The following is a 24963-nucleotide window of genomic DNA, read 5'->3' as shown; positions in this document are numbered from 1 at the left end:
AAAAGTTTGCTGACCCCTGGTATAGGGCATCCTCACCCTATCTTCCATGCCAGGGACATGGTAGGCACCTACCACCTCATCCATCTACTGTTGAACTTTGGTTGTAACAAAAGAAAACAACATTCAGAGCTCTATTTCCAGATTTCTGAAACCACTACACATCTGACACAGTGAAAACCTTCAACATTCTCCAACTGGAAGGAAAAGCAAAACTCACGCAAATTCTCTTACTGACAGGAGCCCATCTTTTAACACTTTGACTTTGGCTTTTTAGCTTAGGAAAATATTTAACTGGAAGGCATCTTTATGGATGTTTTAAAAACTTTCTGTTGCATGTACAACAGAGTGAAAACTTTATGCACTCCCCTGACATGATACATCTTTATTGATTGATTGAATTTATATTCCCACTCTTCCTTGCCATCTATATGGTAGGATGCTCATATCTCTGTTATTTCCAAACCTGGTAAAGACCAAGCCACCTGGGCAAACTGTAAGCTAATTCTGTAATAAATGTAGATGCCAAGGTACTAACAATAATTCTTGCCTGTAATTCAGCCTGCAGTATTAACATTAGAACCCCAAAATCAGTCGGACTCCCCCCCCCCCCCGGCTGCTTTAAACAATAAAAGAACCAACACAACTACTGCTTTGTTTTTTTAGTTTTTCAGGCATAACTAGATTTATTATTTTCCTAAAGATATTTCTGCAAAACAAAAACAAAATATATTGACATAGTATTTCATTTAGTGAGGATCCTTATTATATTTCAAAATTGCTGTCATAGCCTTAATTCATAATTCAAGTACTTTACTGTTTTGCAGTATCTGCTTCACACACACTTCTAAAGGTATTATCACTTGACATTCCATTCCTTTTTGGAGCCTTGTTTTACTTCTATTCTGTTTACTGTGAATAATTGGCATTGAATAACTGGCAATGTGTGGCACTGAAAAGTGAGGATAGCAACACATTATCACCCATGCAACCTGCTAGCAACTGCTAGCTGGGATGATGGGAGCTGATGTCCGAGAATATCTAGATTTGCCTGTTCAATTTCTGTCTTGTGCAGGAGTGCTAACTTAAAAAAAATATCAAGGGGACACAAGATGCAGCATATGCACTCCATTTGAATCGTAATGCCTATCAATTTGGGGGGCAGCCTCCTCAAATATTTTAGGGGGGTGGCAAAGGGACCTTGAAGTTGGCTCCTATGGTCTGTTCCACCTAAGCTTGGAATATTTGGTTTTCCTCAGAACTATTGGGTTCAAATCTCTCAGTGCTTCCATTCTACTTATGGTACTACAAATAGTTTTGGAGGCACTGACTTGATCCCTTCTGCTTAGTTTACCTCACTGGATCACTTAGAACGTCTAATGGCTTGCATTTGTAAGCATGCGCTCTTCATTTTGTACTGCATATGAAAAGATTTTACATCCTTTTCTTTGAAATCTCCCACCAGCTGGAGGGTGAAGTTCTGGAGCAGAACAGAGAAGAACAGGAACAGTTCCATCCGAGCCAGGGCTTCCCCTGGGCATGCCCGTTTTCCTGGCAGAGAGAAAGAAGGCAGAGCCAACCAATAATCAAAGACCAAGATAGTCCACAGCAAACACAGCAAATATTACAGTTTAAGAATTTTTAAAAAACAAACAAATCACCAAAGCAAGCATAATTAGGGCGGCAATAGGGCCAATTCTCAGTCGGTGTCTACAGCTCTCTGTTTGCACACTGTTATGTACATGAAAGGTCAAGGTGGTTCAGCAAGTGGGTTTTTTAACTTTTGGTTTCCAGTAGTTGTCTTGCTGCTGTGACTCATGGGTGGAGTTTCATTGTAGACATGTTATGTAGCATCCAAGTACAGTAGGATTTGGAAGACCTGCTTGATGCTAATCTGGAATAGGTTAAGGTAAAGGGACCCCTGACCATTAGGTCCAGTCGTGTCCGACTCTGGGGTTGTGGCGCTCATCTTGTGTTACTAGCCGAGGAAGCTGGCGTACAGCTTCAGGGTCATGTGGCCAGCATGACAAAGCCGCTTCTGATGAACCAGAGCAGTGCACAGAAATGCCGTTTACCTTCCCAGCAGAGTGGTACCTATTTATCTACTTGCAATTTGACGTGCTTTCGAACTGCTAGGTGGGCAGGAGCTGGGACTGAGCAATGGGAGCTCACCCTGTTGCAGGGATTCAAACCACTGACCTTCTGGTCAGCAAGCCCTAGGCTCTGTCCTGTAATAGAATAGGCATGTTTTAAAATCTAATTAAGCCAGACCAACATCCTTTGTGAGGTAATAGCCTGGGGGTAATGAGTGTTCTTGAAGAAGAAGAAGAAGAAGAAGAAGAAGAGGAGGAGGAGGAGGAGGAGGAGGAGGAGGAGGAGGAGGAGGAGGAGTTTGGATTTGATATCCCGCTTTTCACTACCCGAAGGAGTCTCAAAGCGGCTAACATTCTCCTTTCCCTTCCTCCCCCACAACAAACACTCTGTGGGATGAGTGGGGCTGAGAGACTTCAAAGAAGTGTGACTAGCCCAAGGTCTCCCAGCAGTTGCGTGTGGAGGAGTGGAGACACGAACCCGGTTCCCCAGATTACGAGTCTACCCCTCTTAACCACTACACCACACTGGCTCTCCAGTGTGACTGGCATGAGTTTGGCCAAACTGCGGGAGGCAGTGGAGGATAGGGGTGCCTGGCGTGCTCTGGTCCATGGGGTCACGAAGAGTCGGACACGACTGAACGACTGAACAACAACAAATGAGTCATTAGGACAACAGAAGATCAAAGGAACTCAGTGTAAGACAGCAAATGTGTGGGACCCCTTCATACAGATAAAGCCAAGAAATTAGACAACATATCACCTATTTCAGGGGGGCGGGGGTAGAGAAATTGTTTTAATCTGAAAAGCAGAACCAAATCAGTGATATGCAAATCTGAATGCGTTTGTGTGTAGAAACCCTTGCTTGATTGCTTCACTTATGTATATTAGGTCCAAAGCAAATATTAGGTGAACAGGAGAAATATCCTTGCCCCTCATTGCATCACTCCAATTCCAACATTTATTCATCTCCTAGATCAAACCACCAGATTTCTCTCAGCATCCCACTCCCACCCACACACCAGCCACCATCCCCAACCCCACAACATGAGAATCTGCGCCTATCAAGTCACCTGCAGAAAAAGGCATGAAGGCATATCTTTTCCGGAACTGACCCTTCTCATCCAAGAAATGTCCTGGGTTAAACTTTTCTGGAGTCTCCCACTGGAGTGGGTCATAGTGCACAGTTGTGAGCATTGGAACCACAGTGGTGGACTTCAGGGAGAAGATAGAGATTGCATTATTTGTTTCTGCTTCACAGTCATATAAGAAAGGGCATTAAAAAAAAGAAAAGAAAGGGCATTCTTATATAATAATAATAATAAACTTTTATTTATATCCCTGGACAAAGTCTTTTCAGAAAGACAGTGATTGCTGAAGCAGTCTAACTCACATAATTGCACAGCATTCTGAAAAATCACCAGAAATGGGGTAGATGGGTGGAACTTACTATGATTTGCCTCCACACTGCCTGGAACTATGGCAGATCAAGGCCATTCATGTGATGCCAAATCCCTCCCCTTTCCTCTCCACAGTAACCTGATTATTCCATGCATGAATCACACCTGAGGGATGATGTAGCCCCGGAACTCTGTACGACACGTCGTTGCACGTGGGAAGCCCTCAAGGGACCCTTTTTCAAATCGTTGAGTCTCATGGATAACGGCATTGGTGTAGGGCAACCTCACCCAATCGTCCATGCCAGGGATGCGGTTGGCACCTACTACCTCATCAATCTCCCGCTGAACTTTCGCTGCAATGGAAAGCATTCAGAAAATGTACTTCAAGAACTCTGGAGCTGCTTCCCATCTGACGCAGTGATATTTTCCCAAGCAATTTCTCTTCCAAAATGCAGGGAACAGCATCTGAATATTTGTGAATTATTCATATGATTTATGCTGTATTTGTGATTTTCTACTATGATCTATCATGTCATTATTATTAATTGTTTGTAAGTAACATACAGCTCCCAAGTTAAAACAGTACAACGCATCATCAGAGATCTACAACCTCTCCTAGACAATGACAGTTCTCTTTCTCAAGCTCTGGGAGGAAGACCCTTCATCGCATACAAACAGCCACCCAATCTCAAACAGCTCCTCACCCACAATAATACAAAAACAGGACTCAACATGGACACTGGTACCAGAGCCTGCAATAAACCCAGATGCCAACTTTGCTGCCACATAAACCCGGATAACACCATTACTGGTCCCAACAACATCAAACACACCATCTCAGGACTATTTAATTGCTCATCTTCCAACATTGTGTATGCAATCAAATGCCAACAGTGCCCTTCAGCTCTCTATATTGGACAAACAGGCCAAACCCTACGCCAAAGGATAAATGGACATAAATCTGATATCAGGAATCACAAGACAGAGAAACCAGTAGGAGAACACTTCAATCTCCCAGGACATTCATATAGATAACAAGCCATAGATTATGCCTTTGAGAAGATACTTGCATACATGTTTTATGTGATTTCAGTCTATTTGTTGATATAAATAATTTCTAGTTTAAACAGAGAAACCAGTAGGAGAACACTTCAATCTTCCAGGACATTCTATAAAAGATCTCAAAGTAGCTGTTTTAATACAAAGAAATTTCAAAAATAGTCTGGAAAGAGAAGTGGCTGAATTGCAACTAATCACCAAACTTAAAACGATGGAGAAACCTGGTCTGAACAAAGACATTGGATTCTTATCTCATTATACATAACAAAGCTATCTTTAGCCATCTCACCCCTTGCCTTTCCCTGCAAGACTAATTGCAGCCGTTAAGAGTCGTCAACAGGTTTTCCACACCTATCAGCTGATCACCCATTCCCACCACCCTTCTGAGTAATACCCCTCCCCACTCCCCCACTATATTTAAGGATCTGGTGACTTCTGTTTCAGTGTATCTGAAGAAGTGTGCATGTACACGAAAGCTCATACCAGGAACAAACTCAGTTGGTCTCTAAGGTGCTACTAGAAAGAATTTTCGATTTTGTTTGTAAGTAAGTCACTTTGGGATTCATCTGAATGGAAAGCGGCATGAAAATATAATAAAATGAATGTCAAATCATCTTTCTCTTAGAGAATAAGGCTAAAGTTGGTAACCTCCATTCAAACCTCATCGTCTGTCATCTTTAGAGCTGTAGAAATACCTTTTTGTTCTGCAATGATCTTTATGAGTAAGTTTTACTGCCTTTGAACAGCTTTGCTGTTTTTTATGATGCAACTTCCAATTGTTCATTGATATTTTCCTTACTTGTTTTTTACTATTAGTGAAATAGTACATATTTTGCTGTTTTGTTGCTCTTACTGCAAGTGACCTTTGAAAGATTTTGTCTTGGATAGCAGAGCAAATCAGATCTTTTGGTCATTTAAGTACCTTGAATGTGTAGAAATTTAGCCATCACCATGAGGCTGAAGACCAAGGCATCGCTGCAGTTTAATGTCCCAGCAATACAGAGTCCAAACACGCACTGGACAAGCTCTTCGGTGCTGTAGATATCCTCAGGATTGGTTTGTTTCTGTAAACAAGGCAGAAGGGAAAGGAGGGTGGAGAAATTGAAACATCTCATCCTATTCCACACAATAACCTTGGTGATCCGGTCTGTCATGGCCTTGTCTTCTCAAGGCTATAAATGGAATGAACTGTGTTAACTTCAAACACAAGATGTACATTGCTTATTGCAATATAAAGATATTGTTGAATATAAAGGCATCATTGAGAACCGGGGATTTCAGGCCACAATCTCATGAATGCTTTCATTTTGGTCAGCTGTGTTTCTGCTGCCTGGGTTGATGTCTAAATAAACTGGAGGAAAGATGTTTCCATCTGAGATTAGTTTGGAGATGGACTTTAGCAGCCACCCAAGCCAAGAGAGGGACAATGGTTCAGAATGAGGAAGTGCAAGAGCAATGAGGGACAGTTTCAAATTAACTACAAATGAGGGGCATCTCAGAAATGTAGGGAAGGAAAGTTGTGGATCTCCCTACCTTCTCTGACCTGATAAGGAAGCAATCAATATAGTCACGGAGATTCTGAGGATCCAGTGTCCTCCTGTGGGACTCCACCCTCTCACGAATGAAGGCCTGCATTTTTCCACAATCTGCTAATACCTTCCTGTGCTGTCCAGGTAAGTAAGCCATTATTCCTGGGAGTACATTATAAATCTGGAACAGAAACAATGGGGAAATGAGAAACTGCAATCATAAATGAGACAGATGAGAAATGAGCTAAACTGTATTTGCCTCTCTCTCATTCAGAGGTTATTCAATTAATGTGGCTTTTGGAGTTTACATGACTTACATGCAGGGTTGTAGTGTGCGAACTAGTGTTAGAGCTGTGTGGTGTGTGGGGAAAGCCATATGGGATCTTTTGCTTTGCATGTGCCCTTGACCTACCTACTTTTTTGCTGTTTCCACTGCCATATAACCAACAAGACTTCCTCTCTGGATTTCCTATATGTGTATACAGAAGTGTTCACTTCAAAATTCTTCTACCCAACAAACCCCATGACATAATTAATGGTTATGGGGGGGGAATCATTCCTTTTATTCCCTGATCTCTGTAATCTTAAATGTGTCTACTCAGATTTAAGTCCCAGTGAATGCAGTTTGGCTTACTTTCAGGTAAGGAGCTATGACTGCTCCCACAATCTTTTCCACATTTATTCAAAAGCAAGTCCCACTGTGGCATACTACCTTGTAACAGGATGCAATATAAGCAGAAGAGAGACACAAATGAGATGCCAAACATCGTTTGGAGCAGCGAGTGCTGTCTACTCAGAAGTAAGTATTATTGAATTACTCCCAGATAAGTGAATTTAGGATAGCAGGTGGGTATGTCTCCCATTAGGAAACCCAGCAGAATATCCCTGTGAAGTATATCTTGGACACTTAGGGAAGGAAGCCCCTCTGTTGTGGGGGCTCTTCCCTCTAAGATGAGCTCTGTGTATATCCCTGCAAGGTTGATTTTCACCAGATTAGCAGAGACTCCTCTCCTTTTCTGATTTCCCCTAACCCCACTATGTTTTCTCCCCCTCCCTCCTATTGCTGTGGTTATGGATACAGTGTGCACAGAACCATAAGGCTGGTCTTGGTCACTCACAGCATGCATGCATGCATAGGCAAGGAGTCTCCCTCCCGAGGCAGCCCAGGCAGCACTGGTTAGACTGGATGCCTCAGGAGTGAAAGCTCCTTTCTTCTTCATCAAAGCAAAGTGAGCTGAGAAGGGTCTGCCTTTAGCATGGCTAAATGATGCGTAAAGTGCAAAAATCCCCTCTGGGTCAGCCATCTGAATATTTTTTAAAGAAGATCTAGAAGAAAAGCCTAGATCTAGGACTAACCCATATTTACCTAACTTCTGACCTTATTTAGAAATGAATGCACTTCAAAGCTTTACTGCAGAACAGTCTTAACAACTTGTTCCAATAAAATAAATGTTGCAAAATAACAAGGTAACACATTGTAAACAAGCAATGGGGGCAGTCCTTTATGGAGTTCACTAAATCTTCCACTCCTGGGTCCCAGAGGAAGATGCTGAGCTTCTTCATCATTGAAGAACAGTGGACACTCGGGTTGCGAACGTGATCCGTGCAGGATTCGCAAGCCACAGTGCCGTGTCTGTGCACGTGCGGGTTGCGATTCAGCGCTTCTGCGCATGCGCAAAGCATGATTTAATGCTTCTGTGCATGTGCCAAAACCCGGAAGTAACCCGTTCCAGTACTTCCGGGTTCGGCGCGGTGCGCAACCCAAAATCACACAACCTGAAGAGGTCATAAACCAAGGTATGCCTGAACTTCTCTGCTGCTGCTGCTGCTAGTAGTAGTAGTAGTAGTAGTAGTAGTAGTAGTAATGTTCAACAAGCACACACAGACTTTTCAAGTTTCAGCTTCCTGCTGTGAGAGCTCTGCCACTCTTGTATCAAGAAATTAGTCATCAGGTCACTTATATTACTCCAATGCAAAAATAGGAGCCTTCTCTGACGCTTTTATCAGAGTGCAACTGTTTTGCTTAAGGTTACAGCATTCAAACACGGCATTTGATGTAAACTTACAACTTTAACAAAAATGTGATGGTTTTTTGGGCATTATTTACATAAAGACATGCCACTGGGGTGAAGAACTGAATTAAAAAATAAGCGCCTTCATGCCTTTTTCTGCAGGTGACCTGATGGGCCCAGATTCTCATGTTGTGGGACTGGGGTTGGTGACCTATGTGTGGGTGGGAGTGGGGCATTGGGAGAAATCTGGTGGTTCTAGGACAGGCATATGCAAAGTTGGCCCTCCAGATGTTTTGGGACTAGAACTCCCGTCATCCCTAGCTAACAGGACCAGTGATCAGGGATGATGGGAGTTGTACTCCAAAAAATTGTGAAGGGCCGAGTTTGCGTATGCCTGTTCTAGGAGAGAAATAAGTGCCATTAAACTAGCTCTTCCAGTCCTTCACACTCACACTTCAGCTCAGAATTTGTTAACTGTTACACGTGTCTCAAAAAATCCACACATATGTGCACTGTACACATGAGCTTTAAGCATTCTTGCAAGAGGGATATCTTTTATGTGGAGCAACCATGTCCCAACCCGGACACGGATCTTCACTCTGAGAGGCTTCCAACACATATGAAAACATAATAAAGCTCTACAAGTCTACTTCCCGATGCCTTCTAAAGACTGTAAAGTTGCATCCCCTTGACCCAGGGGCTGCATAACTCCATACCCTCCAACATTTCTCTGATGAAAATAGGGATGTCCTAAGGACTGTCCCTAGAAAACAGGGAAACTTGGAGGGTCTGTAAGGACTGCGTATCTTGATATATTTTCTTGTCATCATAAGCTTTTTAGAATTGTGCTTTTGTCTCTGGGTCATGTTGTCATGCTACACAACTGTTCCAATTCATTTTATGAGAGTAAGATACTTTCCGTCTCTATTTCCTGCCTTCCTTACTTTTAATGCTATTGCCCACCCTCAAAAGGAATATGTCTGTTCTCTTGACTGATTACTCTTACACAATTGGGTTGCCACAGGGACTTGTGCTTAGCTACCAAGAATGTGAGAGATAATTATATAGAAGATGCCCCAGTGAGCATGTTTACTTGCTTGGGGGCAGGGCCCGGGTAGCAGCAGAAGAGTATGGAGAGAAGGAAGTCCCCCTCTCCCTTTCTTCCCCCCTTCCCCTCTCTGCCACTGTGTTACACAAAGCAGGGAGCATCTTTTGGGCTTCTTGCTCAAGAATATGCTTCTTCTCTCCCCTACCTCCATTCGCCAAAACATTGCAGGAAAAGATGTGTCTAAGGAAGTTCGAATTAGCTGAAATGTTTTCTCACCGCAGGTATGAAAGCAGTGATGCTATAGATGTCAGTAGAGCTGAATTTGAACACCTTTGAGGGGAAGAACCCTTGGAGGAGAGGAAAGTTAAACTTTCTCCTGCTTCCTCTGGCTTGGATTAAATTTCAACTTCATTTAAATTTCACAGCAAGAGAAATGTTCTTACCCTGTCCATTAACTCTCTCTCACACACAACCCCCCCAAAAGCGTTACACGTGCCATTGCATGAACCAGGGGCATGGAACTGGTGACCCTCCAAGTGATTCCACCCTTAACCCCCAGCCAGAAGGGACAATGATATAGGATGATGGGAGTTGAAGTCCAGCTGCATCTGGAGGACCATGGGTTCTTCTCCCAATATGAATGAATATTGCTTAATTTGACACTTATGTAGTCTTACACACTTGGTTATGGAAATTAAAACTTCTGGAAAATCCAAAGAAGATCGGATTTACACAGCGTTACAATTTACACCTTACACGTCCAATATTAAGAAACTGGTATATAAACATTGGCACCTGTTATCGAACATACCGGGATGTCAGAATCTACCTATGTTTGGGTTAAATAAAACCAAATCACTTAGAAATTATCTGGTTAAATCGGACTTGCTTACATACCCGGAGGAAACCACGAAGGGCCATTACAAATGTGGCAGCTGTGGCGTATGCAAATATGCACTACAAGTGAAAGAGTTTGTTGATGTACAGTCTGGCTTTAAATTTCAAATAGAACACTTCAGCAATTGCAACACAAAAAACAGTGTGTATGCATGGATGTGCCCCTGCAAAAAGATATACATAGGCAAGAGCACTAGACCGATAAAATTACGCATAAATGAACATCGATCACGGATCCGAAACAAGGTACTAGAAGCCCCTTTAGTGGAACATTATATACGACAAAAACACACGGAGGATGATTTTGTCTTCTTTATTATCTGGAAACCCAAAATAGACTTATATAACCGAAGAAATATTGAAAAACTTCTATTACAACAGGAAGCCAGATACATTCATCTGTTTGAAACCATGTCTCCCAAGGGTCTGAATGAACATCAGGAATACATTTCCTTTCTTTAAAACATCACCACAGCGCCTTTTGTTTTTGAGGAGTTTGGATTGTATTACACCTTTAAGAAGAACAGGGGGTTATCTCCTCCCCTTTCAGATATAAGGCCACAAACTCACCTATGAGTAGGAAACGCCAGAAAAAAACAGAGAAAAATACAGCAAAACTTCTTCTAAGGTGAGACCACACATAATCTTGTACTTCACATGTACACAATTTAATGGAAGAATTGTAACAGTCGTTTTTTCTATGGTTTACAGACGCTTTATCCTCTTAGGAATCAAAGAAACAAACACCATTTTTATTTTTCACACACTTCTACCATAAAAAACAAGGTAAGGAACCAAATACTTTGAAAAGCCACTTGGGCACATATATAAGCACGAGACTTTAAAACTTCTATGACCTTTAGTGAATGATACTTTATAATTCTGTTTAAAACCTGACATAACTCGTTTGATGTTGTTTAAAATGTTCAATTTTGAAACTTGATGTACTCTGTGCTATTTAATACTATTTGATATTGCCAGCTGAAGAAGGCACCCATGCCGAAACGGGGCCCTGTCCTGGTCTCCCTGGTTTACACCTGACACGCATTGGAGAAGCCCTGACATCCATCTCTAAAAGACGTTAAGGAAAATTTTCATATGAAACTATTTGTTGTTTAAGAATGTAATTTTTTACAGAATTGATAATACGTTTGGAATTACTTATGAGTAAACGCATGTTTTTTTGTTAAAACTTTTGGCCAGAGTTCTTATTTGGATTCATTACAGTATATTTGGCAATAAGAACTCCAACTTCTTTCACGATTGCATGAACCAGGGGCATGGAACTGGTGACCCTCCAAGTGATTCCACCCTTAACCCCCAGCCAGAAGGGACAATGATATAGGATGATGGGAGTTGAAGTCCAGCTGCATCTGGAGGACCATGGGTTCTTCTCCCAATATGAATGAATATTGCTTAATTTGACACTTATGTAGTCTTACACACTTGGTTATGGAAATGGACCATGAATGTGACTGGTCGATGGGCTCATTGTTTCTGTGTCTGTTGCTTTTAAGCTTCTACTTTTAATTAATGTCCATCAGTCTGTTATTCATGGATGATGTTGTTCTATACAAGGGTGGCCCAACTTTTCATTCCAAGCGGGCTGCAAGAATACTTTAAAATACTATGGGTCACTCATTGCCTTGCTGCACAAAAGGAGCAAGTCAGCCCAAAATTTGACAACCCCTCCACCAAACTTCACGCTGCCTAAGCCTAGTGCTAGGCTTTGGAAAGGAGAAGGCATAAGGCTCTGGCAGCATACTAGAGCCCCCTCACTTCCTTCTTAAAGCTGGAAAACACTAACTAGGCTTCGTGATTGAGACAGGAGGACTTTGGGACCCTGTCAGAGCTGGCCTTCATGCCTCCATCCTAAAGCCCAGCACCTTGCTTACCTGGCTTTGGGAAGGAATTTGACTGCTGGGGGGAGCATCAAATGTTGCCAAGGGATACCACAAAGGGCCTTGAGGTCTGCATGTGGGCCTTGGGCTGTGTGTTGAACCACCCTGTTTTGCTAAGTTTAGTTACATGTTTCATTGAGATACATAAATATTTTAAGGCATGGGCAATGCAGTTAAGAAAGCCTTACTTGAGATGCATAGCAGTCAGCAGGTGAGAGCCACATCCACGAGGCACAAACTGATCAGTAGGTATGTCAACACACTAAACTCCTGTATAAAAATTAGCAGGAACATAAAGTCACAAAAATGGAAACTGCACTAAAGGTCTGTCCAGCTCACTTTTGATGACTTTGACTGGCACCAGAAAAGAAAATATTTTCCCTGGCTGACTTCACAATAAATGTGCATCATGCACAGCTTCCATGCACGACATCTCACATTTCCAAGAGTTAAGGAATTAATTCTGAGTTCAGGTCAGTGACATTCTTTTAATGAGTAACTAGCTCTTCCTAATAATTAAAAATCACATGGAAAAGAATAAAAACAGGGTTGGAATGTTAGAGATATTCCAGAGAAGGTTTGGCTGGGTCTCCAGCTGATTACACTGCTTCCTTCCTGATTTTCTTAAGCATTTTCTTGGATTTCTGGCCTAAAGAAGAGCTCAGTGAAAGATGGAGCTGGCTGGGGCAGGAGCTCTGCTCCTTCTCTCTCTGTTCTTCACTATACTCTTCTCCTCCTTCAAAATGTACAAGAAGAAAAGCCAGCTACCCCCAGGACCCACTCCCTGGCTCTTTCTGGGAAATCTCCTGCAGAAAGATGTCCTGCCTGTCTACAATTTCTATAAAAAGGTGGGTTCCCCTGCCCATAAATGCCATGTAATGAATAGGATTTTGCCTAGAATAGTAGGACAGAGAGAGAGGAGGAGGACACACCATTAATTTCTCCCTTGTCTGGTCTGTGTCTGCTGCTTTGAGAAGCCTTACGTTAACAGAATGGAGCTTATGGTAGGAAAGTTCCCATCCTCTTTGTCTTTTGCCATGCTAGAAAGCTGTAGAGAGTATGGGGACCTATATGAACCAACCTGGACCCTGTGATTGTCATCTGAGGCTCTTCTTTTGTGCCTTCTCTGTAAGAATTCCATAGGGTGGCAACATGAGAAGGGGCCTTTGCTGTGATGGCTCACCATTTGTGCAATGCTCTATCCAAAGAAGCTCACCTGGTGCTTTCATTACATATCCTGGGGTACCAGGCAAAAACATTCATTGTCACCCAGGCCTTTGGCTAATTAAGCTATTTATACCCTTTAAACTGGGGGGGGGGTATTGTTTTTGCTTGTTATTATGCTATGTATTTCTGTGTTTTTAAATTAATATTAATAATAATATGATGATGATATAATCCTCAGAACAAGAGCACTATATAAATTTAAAGGTAACAAGTAATGAATGAATGAATGAATGAACAGCAGCCATGAATTTTGATGGAGGGTAAAGCTACAGTTAATGGCCATATTATAGCTTGGGGAAATCTGTCTTGGTGGAACTGAGTGCCTACTGCCTACTTTAACTGGTGTCCCAGCTGTGTCTCTATCTTATCAGTGGTTAAAACTGTCCATCATTACATCTAGTTACAGGTAGGTAGCTGTGTTGGTCTGCCATAGTCAAAACAAAATACCAGGTATCTGAAGAAGTGTGCATGCACACGAAAGCTCATACCAAGAACAAACTTAGTTGGTCTCTTAAGTGCTACTGGAAGGATTTTTTTCATTTTCATTTTGTTCATCATTACGTCTAGCAGTCATGAATTTCAAACTCTGTGCTGTGTCTAAGAAGTACAGTCGTACCTTGGATGTCAAATGGAATCAGTTCCGGAAATCCATTTGACCTCCAAAATGTTCGGAAATCAAAGCACGACTTCTGATTGGCTGCAGGAAGCTCCTGAAGCCATTCAGAAGCTGCAGAAGCCCCGTCGGACATTCAGTTTCCAAGAATAGTTTGCAAACCAAAACAGTCTCTTCCAGGTTTGCGATGTTCGGGAGCCAAAACGTTTGAGAATTAAGCTGTTCAAAAACCAAGGTATGACTGTATTTCCTTGTGTTTCTCTTGAATTTCCCACTATAGAGCATCACTGGGTGACTGGCCAGGAAAGAGATCTTGTGTGATGGGAGAGAGAGCAAAACCTCTCTCTCCACTTCCTTCACACCATGACACTGTTACACACTTCTGTCTTGTCTCCGCCTACTCACCTTTTTCCTAAAAAAAAAGAAAGGAAGATCCAAATGTTGTGCCTTTTCCACACAGAGGAGCTGCTTTAGTTGCTTGATCATTTTAGTTTTCCATTTGGGCACTCCCCCCCCCCCCCCAGCTCTACAATATCCCCTTTTGACATTAGTCAACCAGAACTGTGCACAGCATTCCAGATTGAATCACAACATAGATTTGTATAGGAGAAGTTTTTTTTGCAAGCTTTTTTGAATCTTCCCCACTGCCCTAAGATTGCCATGATGCCAGCTCAGAGGTGGGTCAATATATTTTGTGAGAAAAAGCCTGGCAGGCCAGGTTTGGCTCAGGGAACAGTTTCTCCACCCCTGCCCTAAGGTATCTGTCCAAAGGAAGCATTGCCCAATGAACCTTGCTTGTCTTTGATTCTACTTTCAGCTTGTTGATAAATATGGCCCCATCTTTACTGTCTGGATTGGTCCAAAGCCCATCGTTGTGATTTGTGGATATGAAACAATGATAGATGCTTTTGTGAATCATGCTGAAGAATTTGGTGGGCGTCCTGCAATGCCCTTCATGGAAAGAGTGAGCAAATATCATGGTAAGGGGTGTATGTATTTCCTTTTAGATTACCTCTGTTAACCTGGGCCCTGCCACACGTCCCTGTCTATTACGTTCAGCAGTTATGCCATAGTTCAGGTACACAGTAGAGCAGGCATGCTGGATCAAAATGGATGACATTATGCCATGTTTGTGTCTTCTGTATCAGCTGCTTGGATCTTTGTGAACATGTTTGTAGCTTTAGGTTAGATGAATGGAGATCTTGGCATTGTGAAAAGAGTAACAGAACAACAGGCATGAAACCAAAACAACAACAACAAAAAACAAACTGATAGCACAATATGTTTTGGCAAACCAGTGCTTGAGTGTGTGAAAAAGTGACCCGTGTGAAGAACTGCTGATATAGCATTGGCGTAAGTTGCTCCTCCCCCCCCCCTTTCCAGATAGATTATGGTAAATCATAGTCTACATCTTATGTGTGTCTGTTTACATAGGGAATGAAAATCAGAGGGAAATTTTGTGGGGAAGTCCAGCTCCATGCTCATGCTGCTGATTGATATGCAGTCTGCTCTTTTTTTTTTTTTGGCAGCCGCTGTTTCTGTTTTCAGGACGGTGGTGGTCTGATAGCTCAGTTGGTAGAGAATGAGACTCAACCTCAGGGTTGTGGGTTTGAGCCCCACATTGGGCAAAAGGTTATTGCATTACAAGGGATTAGACTAGAAGACCCTCGTGGTTCCTTCCATTTCTACAATTCTATGGTTCTGTTATTGTTTTATCTCCCTTTCTTCTTCTTCTTGCTAGCTTTTTTTTGAAGTTTCTTGTCCTCCCCCTATATTTAATAGCAACTAAGCTATCTTGAGTTACATAAAATATAATTTCTTTTTCCCCCTTCTGAGGAAACTGATAGATCATAACAGTGAAACGAGATTTTTAGCTGGCAACTTGTTAAGGTTGTTTGGAAGTTATTTTTGGTATTCGGAGTTATTTGTAAAGTTTGTTAGGTTGTTATTTTCCTTTGGATTAGTTTATAACTTTTTGAATTGTTTTTTGAGCAATTCCACTCTCGAATACATTGTTTGTTTAAGTATTACTATATAAATATATGCACATCTCGTTACAGGGATCTTTCACGGTGTGGATTTTTTCTTGTTATTTGGATATTCCTGTGATTGTGTTTTTTTTGCCTGGTTTCTGTACATTGAGCTCTCCACCTGTTTCCTTTCAGGACCGTTCACCAGAAATGAGGCAAAATGGAGAGAGTTGCACAGGTTCACATTCTCCACCCTGCGGGAATTTGGGATGGGAAAGAGAACAATGTCTGAGAGGATACAAGAGGAAGCCCTTTGCCTGGTAGAAGAATTGGTAGCCACACAAGGTACTCTTGAGCCATACGTCTTCCATAGAAAATTCTGCCATCCTTCAATGCAGGAAGTGGGATTTTATTTAGTGATTGTCATTGGTGATTGTAATTTGTCTCTTCTTACTTCAGACCTCTCCGATTTTAATTCTCTCTTTAAATATTCGGCAAGCTTTATATATATATATTTATTTGGGGGTATTTCTATAATTTGTTTTTAAAGCTAAGCTAGGGAATTTTTCCTCACCTGCTTACTTGGCTGTTGAGACAGATAAGAAGGTAGTTCTTTCTCTCTCCTCCCATTATCCCCCTGCCCTTCTGGCATCGCATCTGTCATGCTGATGCAGGGCGTAAGTATTTGAATTGGGAGTTATACAAAATGCAAAATGCAACCATTGTGTGTTGATCCAGATTTCTAGCTAGACCATTACTCAAAATGGTTTGCAGCCAATCTTTCTCACCCCTGCCATTCCCCCCCCCTTATAATAAAAATGAAACAAAAGATCTTGCTATTGCAAAGGGAGGGAATCATGAGTGAGATGGGGAAACCCAATGCATTACAAGACCAGAAGATTGCCGTTTCCACAATGCTATATCAAATATTTATCTATTTACCTACCTATCTCTTTTTTAATATAAACTTTATTCCATAAGCATATTAGAATAAATCACAATACATTTAATACTTAAACTTTGGATTTCACATATACATAGGTTGGTGGTTCGAGGCCAACCAGGGATGGCTGTGAGTGGCATTCCTGCATTGTGGGGGGTTGGATGAGATGACCCTCAGCTTCCCATTTCTTTGATTCTATGATCCTCACACTTAAACTGTATTTCTGTATTACTAAATATAATAAATATCAGAAGGTGTCATGTATAAGAAATTTAAAGGTAAAGGGACCCCTGACCATTAGGTCCAGTCGCGGATGACTCTGGGGTTGCGACGCTCATCTCGTGTTACTGGCCGAGGGAGCCGGCGTACAACTTCTGGATCATGTGGCCAGCATGACTAAGCCGCTTCTGGTGAACCAGAGCAGCGCATGGAAACACCGTTTAACTTCCCGCCAGAGTGGTACCTATTTATCTACTTGCATTTTGACATGCTTTCCAATGGCTAGGTTGGCAGGAGCAGGGATGGAGCAATGGGAGTTCACACCGTCACGGGGATGCGAACCGCCAACCTTCTGATCGGCAAGCCCTAGGCTCTGTGGTTTAACCCACAGCGCCACCCATGTCCCTTAAATTCCAGGGAGATACCAAAAGGAAAATATATCAGTTTTGCCATAAAGGGGGGGAGCCCCAGAGTGGCTGGGACAACCCAGTAAGATGGAAGGGGTATTACTACTACTACTACTACTACTACTACTACTACTACCACCACCACCAACTTGCCAGGCCCCACTCACTGTGTCTTGTTGTTCTTGCAGGGCAGGCCTTTGACCCAAGAAGAAGCTTCACATGTGCTGTTAAAAATGTCATCTGTTCAGTTGTCTTTGGGAATCGCTTTGACTACAAAGATCAGGTCCTGCTGGAGAACCTGCGTATTATGCAGGACTTAATGAGCTACCTCCGTTCTTTATCAATGCAGGTATATCATGTTAGGAGTCATTCTGCAAAGAAACAGAAAAAGATGTTTGTAACTTTATGAACTGTTTCTGTGAGTTCTGGGCTGATTAGATACAGCTGGTGATGAGTACAAAAGGAGGAGAAGTTGCAGTTTGAATTTGCCTGCAAAAGATACACCCACATGCTTTGTGTTTGTAAGATTTAAGGTTGTAAATAAAACTCTTGCTTGAGTATTTTACACCTCTCTCACAGTTCTGTCATCTGCTGCCAGGAAGATACAGCTCCAATATATTGTTCCTTCTGCATGCTCGGGGGGTGGGGTCTTTCTTCTGCCTCTGTGTTTCTGCTGATAACTATTTCTGCACTCAAACATCTTAAGATTTAGTGTCCAGAGTATAACGTATTCCTGGACACCGCAGAGTTAAACGCAGACTCTTCTGGAAGCTTCTGGCTGTTGTGAAATTGACTAGACAGCTCAACGCAGGAACTCAGCAACTCACTGGATAACTATATGCAGTATTTATTGATTGAAGCAAGTAGCATCCATAAGTTAAGGGTCTGAGAGAGAGCAGATCTGGGCAAAGCTCTCACACAGAGCTCAGTTCTTTAGGAACTCAACTGACCAATCACAGGTCTTTGCTAAGGGTCTGAGAGAGAGCAGATCTGGGCTTTCTGCCAACTAGTTAATAGCTTGAAGATAGAAAGCTGCATTTCTGCACGTAGGCAACTCTGAAATCTCTAACAAAACAGGCATGGTTCCACAAATTTACTTATGTCATCAGTAGGGATGTAAAATGTGGTTCAATTCATCTCAGTGTGATGTTACAAGTCTTTCTCTCACATAACAAACCGCAATCCAATTCAATTCTTCACCCCAGTGGCATGTCTTTATGTAAATAATGCCAAAAAATCATCACATTTTTGTTACAAGTTTTAAGTTTACATCAAATGCCGTGTTTGAATGCTGTAACCTTAAGCAAAAAAGTTGCACTCTGATAAAAGCGTCAGAGAAGGCTCCTATTTTTCCATTGGAGTGAGATAAGGGACCTGATGACTCATTTCTTGATACAAGAGTGGCAGAGCTCTCACAGCAGGAAGCTGAAACTTGAAAAGGCTCTGTGTGTGCTTGTTGAACATGACTACTACTACTACTACTACTACTACTAGCAGCAGCAGCAGCAGCAGCAGAGAAGTTCAGGCATACCTCGGGTTATGACCGCTTCAGGTTGTGTGATTTTGGGTTGCGCACCGCGCCAAACCCGGAAGTACTGGAACGGGTTACTTCCGGGTTTTGGCGCATGCACAGAAACGTTAAATCGTGCGTTGCGCATGTGCAGAAGTGCCGAATCGCGACCCGCACGTGCACAGACACTGCGCTGTGGCTTGCGAATGCTGCGGGTTGCCAACGTGCCTCCTGCACGGATCACGTTCGCAACCCGAGTGTCCACTGTTCTTCAATGATGAAGAAGCTCAGGATCTTCCTCTGGGACTCAGGAGTGGAAGATTTAGTGAACTGCATAAAGGACGAACCCCATTGCTTGTTTACAATGTGTTACCTTGTTATTTTGCAACATTTATTTTATTGGAACAAGTTGTTAAGACTGTTCTGCAGTAAAGCTTTGAAGTGCATTCATTTCTAAATAAGGTCAGAAGTTAGGTAAATATGCGTTAGTCCTAGATCTAGGCTTTTCTTCTAGATCTTCTTTAAAAATATTCAGATGGCTGACCCAGAGGGGATTTTTGCACTTTACGCATCATTTAGCCATGCTAAAGGCAGACCCTTCTCAGCTCACTTTGCTTTGATGAAGAAGAAAGGAGCTTTCACTCCTGAGGCATCCAGTCTAACCAGTGCTGCCTGGGCTGCCTCGGGAGGGAGACTCCTTGCCTATGCATGCATGCATGCTGTGAGTGACCAAGACCAGCCTTATGGTTCTGTGCACACTGTATCCATAACCACAGCAATAGGAGGGAGGGGGAGAAAACATAGTGGGGTTAGGGGAAATCAGAAAAGGAGAGGAGTCTCTGCTAATCTGGTGAAAATCAACCTTGCAGGGATATACACAGAGCTCATCTTAGAGGGAAGAGCCCCCACAACAGAGGGGCTTCCTTCCCTAAGTGTCCAAGATATACTTCACAGGGATATTCTGCTGGGTTTCCTAATGGGAGACATACCCACCTGCTATCCTAAATTCACTTCTCTGGGAGTAATTCAATAATACTTACTTCTGAGTAGACACAGCACTCGCTGCTCCAAACGATGTTTGGCATCTCATTTGTGTCTCTCTTCTGCTTACATTGCATCCTGTTACAAGGTAGTATGCCACAGTGGGACTTGCTTTTGAATAAATGTGGAAAAGATTGTGGGAGCAGTCATAGCTCCTTACCTGAAAGTAAGCCAAACTGCATTCACTGGGACTTAAATCTGAGTAGACACATTTAAGATTACAGATATCAGGGAATAAAAGGAATGATTCCCCCCCCCAATAACCATTAATTATGTCATGGGGTTTGTTGGGTAGAAGAATTTTGAAGTGAACACTTCTGTATACACATATAGGAAATCCAGAGAGGAAGTCTTGTTGGTTATATGGCAGTGGAAACAGCAAAAAAGTAGGTAGGTCAAGGGCACATGCAAAGCAAAAGATCCCATATGGCTTTCTCACCATACCACACAGCTCTAACACTAGTTCACACACTACAACCCTGCATGTAAGTCATGTAAACTCCAAAAGCCACATTAATTTAATAACCTCTGAACGAGAGAGAGGCAAATACAGTTTATCTCATTTCTCATCTGTCTCATTTATGACTGCATTTTCTCATTTCCCCATTGTTTCTGTTCCAGATTTATAATGTATTCCCAGGAATAATGGCTTACTTACCTGGACAGCACAGGAAGGTATTAGCAGATTGTGGAAAAATGCAGGCCTTCATTCGTGAGAGGGTGGAGTCCCACAGGAGGACACTGGATCCTCAGAATCTCCGTGACTATATTGATTGCTTCCTTATCAGGTCAGAGAAGGTAGGGAGATCCACAACTTTCTTTCCCTACATTTCTGAGATGCCCCTCATTTGTAGTTAATTTGAAACTGTCCCTCATTGCTGTTGCACTTCCTCATTCTGAACCATTGTCCCTCTCTTGGCTTGGGTGGCTGCTAAAGTCCATCTCCAAACTAATCTCAGATGGAAACATCTTTCCTCCAGTTTATTTAGACATCAACCCAGGCAGCAGAAACACAGCTGACCAAAATGAAAACATACATGAGATTGTGGCCTGAAATTCTCTCCCCCCCCCCCCCCCGGTTCTCAATGGTGCCTTTATATTCAACAATATCTTTATATTTCAATAAGCAATGTACATCTTGTGTTTGAAGTTAACACAGTTCATTCCATTTATAGCCTTGAGAAGACAAGGCCATGACAGACCGGATCACCAAGGTTATTGTGTGGAATAGGATGAGATGTTTCAATTTCTCCACCCTCCTTTCCCTTCTGCCTTGTTTACAGAAACAAACCGATCCTGAGGATATCTACAGCACCGAAGAGCTTGTCCAGTGCGTGTTTGGACTCTGTATTGCTGGGACATTAAACTGCAGCGATGCCTTGGTCTTCAGCCTCATGGTGATGGCTAAATTTCCACACATTCAAGGTACTTAAATGACCAAAAGATCTGATTTGCTCTGCTAGCCAAGACAAAATCTTTCAAAGTTCACTTGCAGTAAGAGCAACGAAACAGCAAAATATGTACTATTTCACTAATAGTAAAAAACAAGTAAGGAAAATATCAATGAACAATTGGAAGTTGCATCATAAAAAACAGCAAAGCTGTTCAAAGGCAGTAAGACTTACTCATAAAGATCATTGCAGAACAAAAAGGTATTTCTACAGCTCTAGAGATGACAGACGAGGAGCTTTGAATGGAGGTAGCCTTATTTTCTAAGAGAAAGATGATTTGACATTCATTTTATTATATTTTCCTGCTGCTTTCCATTCAGATGAATCCCAAAGTGACTTACTTACAAACAATTAATAATAATGACATGATAGATCATAGTAGAAAATCACAAATACAGCATAAATCATATAAATAATTCACAAATATTCAGATGCTGTTCCCTGCATTTTTGAAGAGAAATTGCTTGGGAAAATATCACTGCGTCAGATGGGAAGCAGCTCCAGAGTTCTTGAAGTACATTTTCTGAATGCTTTCCATTGCAGCGAAAGTTCAGCGGGAGATTGATGAGGTAGTAGGTGCCAACCGCATCCCTGGCATGGACGATTGGGTGAGGTTGCCCTACACCAATGCCGTTATCCATGAGACTCAACGATTTGAAAAAGTTTCCCTTGAGGGCTTCCCACGTGCAACGACGTGTCGTACAGAGTTCTGGGGCTACATCATCCCTCAGGTGTGATTCACACATGAAATGATCAGGTTACTGTGGAGAGGAAAGGGGAGGGATTTAGCATCAAATGAAGGGCCTTGATCTGCCATAGTTCCAGGCAGTGTGGAGACAAATCGTAGTAAGTTCCACCCACCTACCCCATTTCTGGTGATTTTTCAGAATGCTGTGCAATTATGTGAGTTAGACTGCTTCAGCAATCACTGTCTTTCTGAAAAGACTTTGTCCAGGGATATAAATAAATGTTTATTATCATTATTATATAAGAATGCCCTTTCTTTTCTTTTATTTAATGCCCTTTCTTATATGACTGTGAAGCAGAAACAAATAATGCAATCTCTATCTTCTCCCTGAAGTCCACCACTGTGGTTCCAATGCTCACAACTGTGCACTATGACCCACTCCAGTGGGAGACTCCAGAAAAGTTTAACCCAGGACATTTCTTGGATGAGAAGGGTCAGTTCCGGAAAAGATATGCCTTCATGCCTTTTTCTGCAGGTAACTTGATGGGCGCAGATTCTCATGTTGTGGGGTTGGGGATGGTGGCTGGTGTGTGGGTGGGAGTGGGATGCTGGGAGAAATCTGGTGGTTTGATCTAGGAGATGAATAAATATTGGAATTGGAGTGATGCAATGAGGGGCAAGGATATTTCACCTAATATTTGCTTTGGACCTAATATACGTAAGTGAAGCAATCAAGCAAGGGTTTCTACACACAAACGCATTCAGATTTGCATATCACTGATTTCGTTCTGCTTTTCAGATTAAAACAATTTCTCTACCCCCGCCCCCCTGAAATAGGTCATATGTTGTCTAATTTCTTGGCTTTATCTGTATGAAGGGGCCCCACACATTTGCTTTCTTACACTGAATTCCTTTGATCTTCTGTTGTCCTAATGACTCATTTGTTGTTGTTCAGTCGTTCAGTCGTGTCCGACTTTTCGTGACCCCATAGACCAGAGCACGCCAGGCACCCCTATCTTCCACTGCCTCCCGCAGTTTGTCCAAACTCATGCCAGTCGCTTCAAGAACACTCATTACCCACAGGCTATTACCTCACAAAAGATGTTGGTCTGGCTTAATTAGCTTTTAAAACATGCCTATTCTATTACAGGACAGAGCCTAGGGCTTGCTGACCAGAAGGTCAGTGGTTTGAATCCCTGCAACAGGGTGAGCTCCCATTGCTCAGTCCCAGCTGCTGCCCACCTAGCAGTTCGAAAGCACGTCAAATTGCAAGTAGACAAATAGGTACCACTCTGCTGGGAAGGTAAACGGCATTTCTGTGCACTGCTCTGGTTCATCAGAAGCGGCATTGTCATGCTGGCCACAAGACCCTGAAACTGTACGCCAGCTTCCTCGGCTAGTAACACAAGATGAGCGCCACAACCCCAGAGTCGGAAACGACTGGACCTAATGGTCAGGGGTCCCTTTACCTTAACCTATTCCAGATTAGCATCAAGCAGGTCTTCCAAATCCTACTGTACTTGGATGCTACATAACATGTCTACAATGAAACTCCACCCATGAGTCACAGCAGCAAGACAATTACTGGAGACCAACAGTTAAAAAACCCACTTGCTGAACCACCTTGACCTTTCATGTACATAACAGTGTGCAAACAGAGAGCTGTAGACACCGACTGAGAATTGGCCCTATTGCTGCCCTTGTTATATTTGCTTTGGTGATTTTTTTTAAACTCTTAAACTCTAGTATTTGCTGTGTTTGCTGTTCACTATCTTGGTCTTTGATTATTGGTTGGCTCTGCCTTCTTTCTCTCTGCCAGGAAAACGGGCATGCCCAGGGGAAGCCCTGGCTCGGATGGAACTGTTCCTGTTCTTCTCTGTTCTGCTCCAGAACTTCACCTTCCAGCTGGTGGGAGAATTCAAAGAAAAGGATGTAAAATCTTTTCATATACAGTACAAAATGAAGAGCGCATGCTTACAAATGCAAGCCATTAGACGTTCTAAGTGATCCAGTGAGGTAAACTAAGCAGAAGGGATCAAGTCAGTGCCTCCAAAACTATTTGAAGTAAGTAGAATGGAAGCACTGAGAGATTTGAACCCAATAGTTCTGAGGAAAACCAAATATTCCAAGCTTAGGTGGAACAGACCATAGGAGCCAACTTCAAGGTCCCTTTGCCACCCCCCTAAAATATTTGAGGAGGCTGTCCCCCAAATTGATAGGCACAACGATTTAAATGGGGTGCATATGCTGCATCTTGTACCCCCTTGATATTTTATTAAAGTTAGCACCCCTGGACAAGACAGAAATTGAACAGGCAAATCTAGATATTCTCGGACATCAGCTCCCATCATCCCAGCTAGCAGTTGCTAGCAGGTTGCATGGGTGATAATGTGTTGCTATCCTCACTTTTCAGTGCCACACATTGCCAGTTATTCAATGCCAATTATTCACAGTAAACAGAATAGAAGTAAAACAAGGCTCCAAAAAGGAATGGAATGTCAAGTGATAATACCTTTAGAAGTGTGTGTGAAGCAGATACTGTAAAACAGTAAAGTACTTGAATTATGAATTAAGGCTATGACAGTAATTTTGAAATATTGTAAGGATCCTCACTAAATGAAATACTATGTCAATATATTTTGTTTTTGTTTTGCAGAAATATCTTTAGAAAAATAATAAATCTAGTTATGCTTGAAAAACTAAAAAAAATCAAGCAGTAGTTGTGTTGGTTCTTTTATTGTTTAATGCAGCCGGGGGGGGGGGGGAGTCCGCCTGATTTTGGTGTTCTAATGTTAATATTGCAGGCTGAATTACTATTACAAGCAAGAATTATTGTTAGTACCTTGGCATCTACATTTATTACAGAATTAGCTTACAGTTTGCCCAGGTGGCTTGGTCATTACCAGGTTTGGAAATAACAGAGATATGAGCATCCTACCATATAGATGGCAAAGAAGAGTG

At 42.3% G+C, this 24963-nt stretch overlaps 2 protein-coding genes across 2 annotated transcripts; one reads left to right on the top strand and one right to left on the bottom strand.

Moving 5' to 3' along the window:
- Positions 1–1342: 1342 nt before the first annotated feature.
- On the bottom strand, positions 1343–6256 carry LOC117039220 (cytochrome P450 2C28-like). The gene is made up of 5 exons (XM_033136312.1): positions 6080–6256; positions 5469–5610; positions 3653–3858; positions 3161–3302; positions 1343–1548 (listed from the first exon to the last, which is right to left on the bottom strand). The coding sequence occupies exons 1-5, from the start codon at positions 6230–6232 to the stop codon at positions 1361–1363; spliced, it is 831 nt and encodes a 276-aa protein (XP_032992203.1). The 5' UTR covers positions 6233–6256; the 3' UTR covers positions 1343–1360.
- A 6264-nt stretch (positions 6257–12520) lies between these two features.
- LOC117041139 (cytochrome P450 2B4-like) lies at positions 12521–24215 on the top strand. Its single transcript, XM_033139541.1, has 9 exons — positions 12521–12781; positions 14591–14753; positions 15939–16088; positions 17501–17661; positions 20485–20661; positions 21147–21288; positions 21858–22045; positions 22396–22537; positions 23822–24215. The coding sequence occupies exons 1-9, from the start codon at positions 12605–12607 to the stop codon at positions 24007–24009; spliced, it is 1488 nt and encodes a 495-aa protein (XP_032995432.1). The 5' UTR covers positions 12521–12604; the 3' UTR covers positions 24010–24215.
- The last annotated feature ends 748 nt before the right edge of the window (positions 24216–24963 follow it).

This window comes from Lacerta agilis, chromosome 2 (assembly GCF_009819535.1).
Source record: "Lacerta agilis isolate rLacAgi1 chromosome 2, rLacAgi1.pri, whole genome shotgun sequence".
NCBI classification, from domain to species: domain Eukaryota; kingdom Metazoa; phylum Chordata; class Lepidosauria; order Squamata; family Lacertidae; genus Lacerta; species Lacerta agilis.
Note: the sequence above shows the minus strand (reverse complement) of the source record. Positions and strands in the feature narration are given on the sequence as shown.

Coding starts and splice junctions, on each gene's coding strand:
- LOC117039220 (XM_033136312.1), bottom strand. CDS start 6,232: ATGGCTTACTTACCTGGACAGCACAGGAAGGTATTAGCAGATTGTGGA. Junction 3,303..3,652: donor GGGGCTACATCATCCCTCAG/GTGTGATTCATG, acceptor TTCTCCCTGAAG/TCCACCACTGTGGTTCCAAT. Junction 1,549..3,160: donor CTTCATGCCTTTTTCTGCAG/GTGACTTGATAG, acceptor TCTCTCTGCCAG/GAAAACGGGCATGCCCAGGG.
- LOC117041139 (XM_033139541.1), top strand. CDS start 12,605: ATGGAGCTGGCTGGGGCAGGAGCTCTGCTCCTTCTCTCTCTGTTCTTC. Junction 16,089..17,500: donor AGAATTGGTAGCCACACAAG/GTACTCTTGAGC, acceptor TTGTTCTTGCAG/GGCAGGCCTTTGACCCAAGA. Junction 22,538..23,821: donor CTTCATGCCTTTTTCTGCAG/GTAACTTGATGG, acceptor TCTCTCTGCCAG/GAAAACGGGCATGCCCAGGG.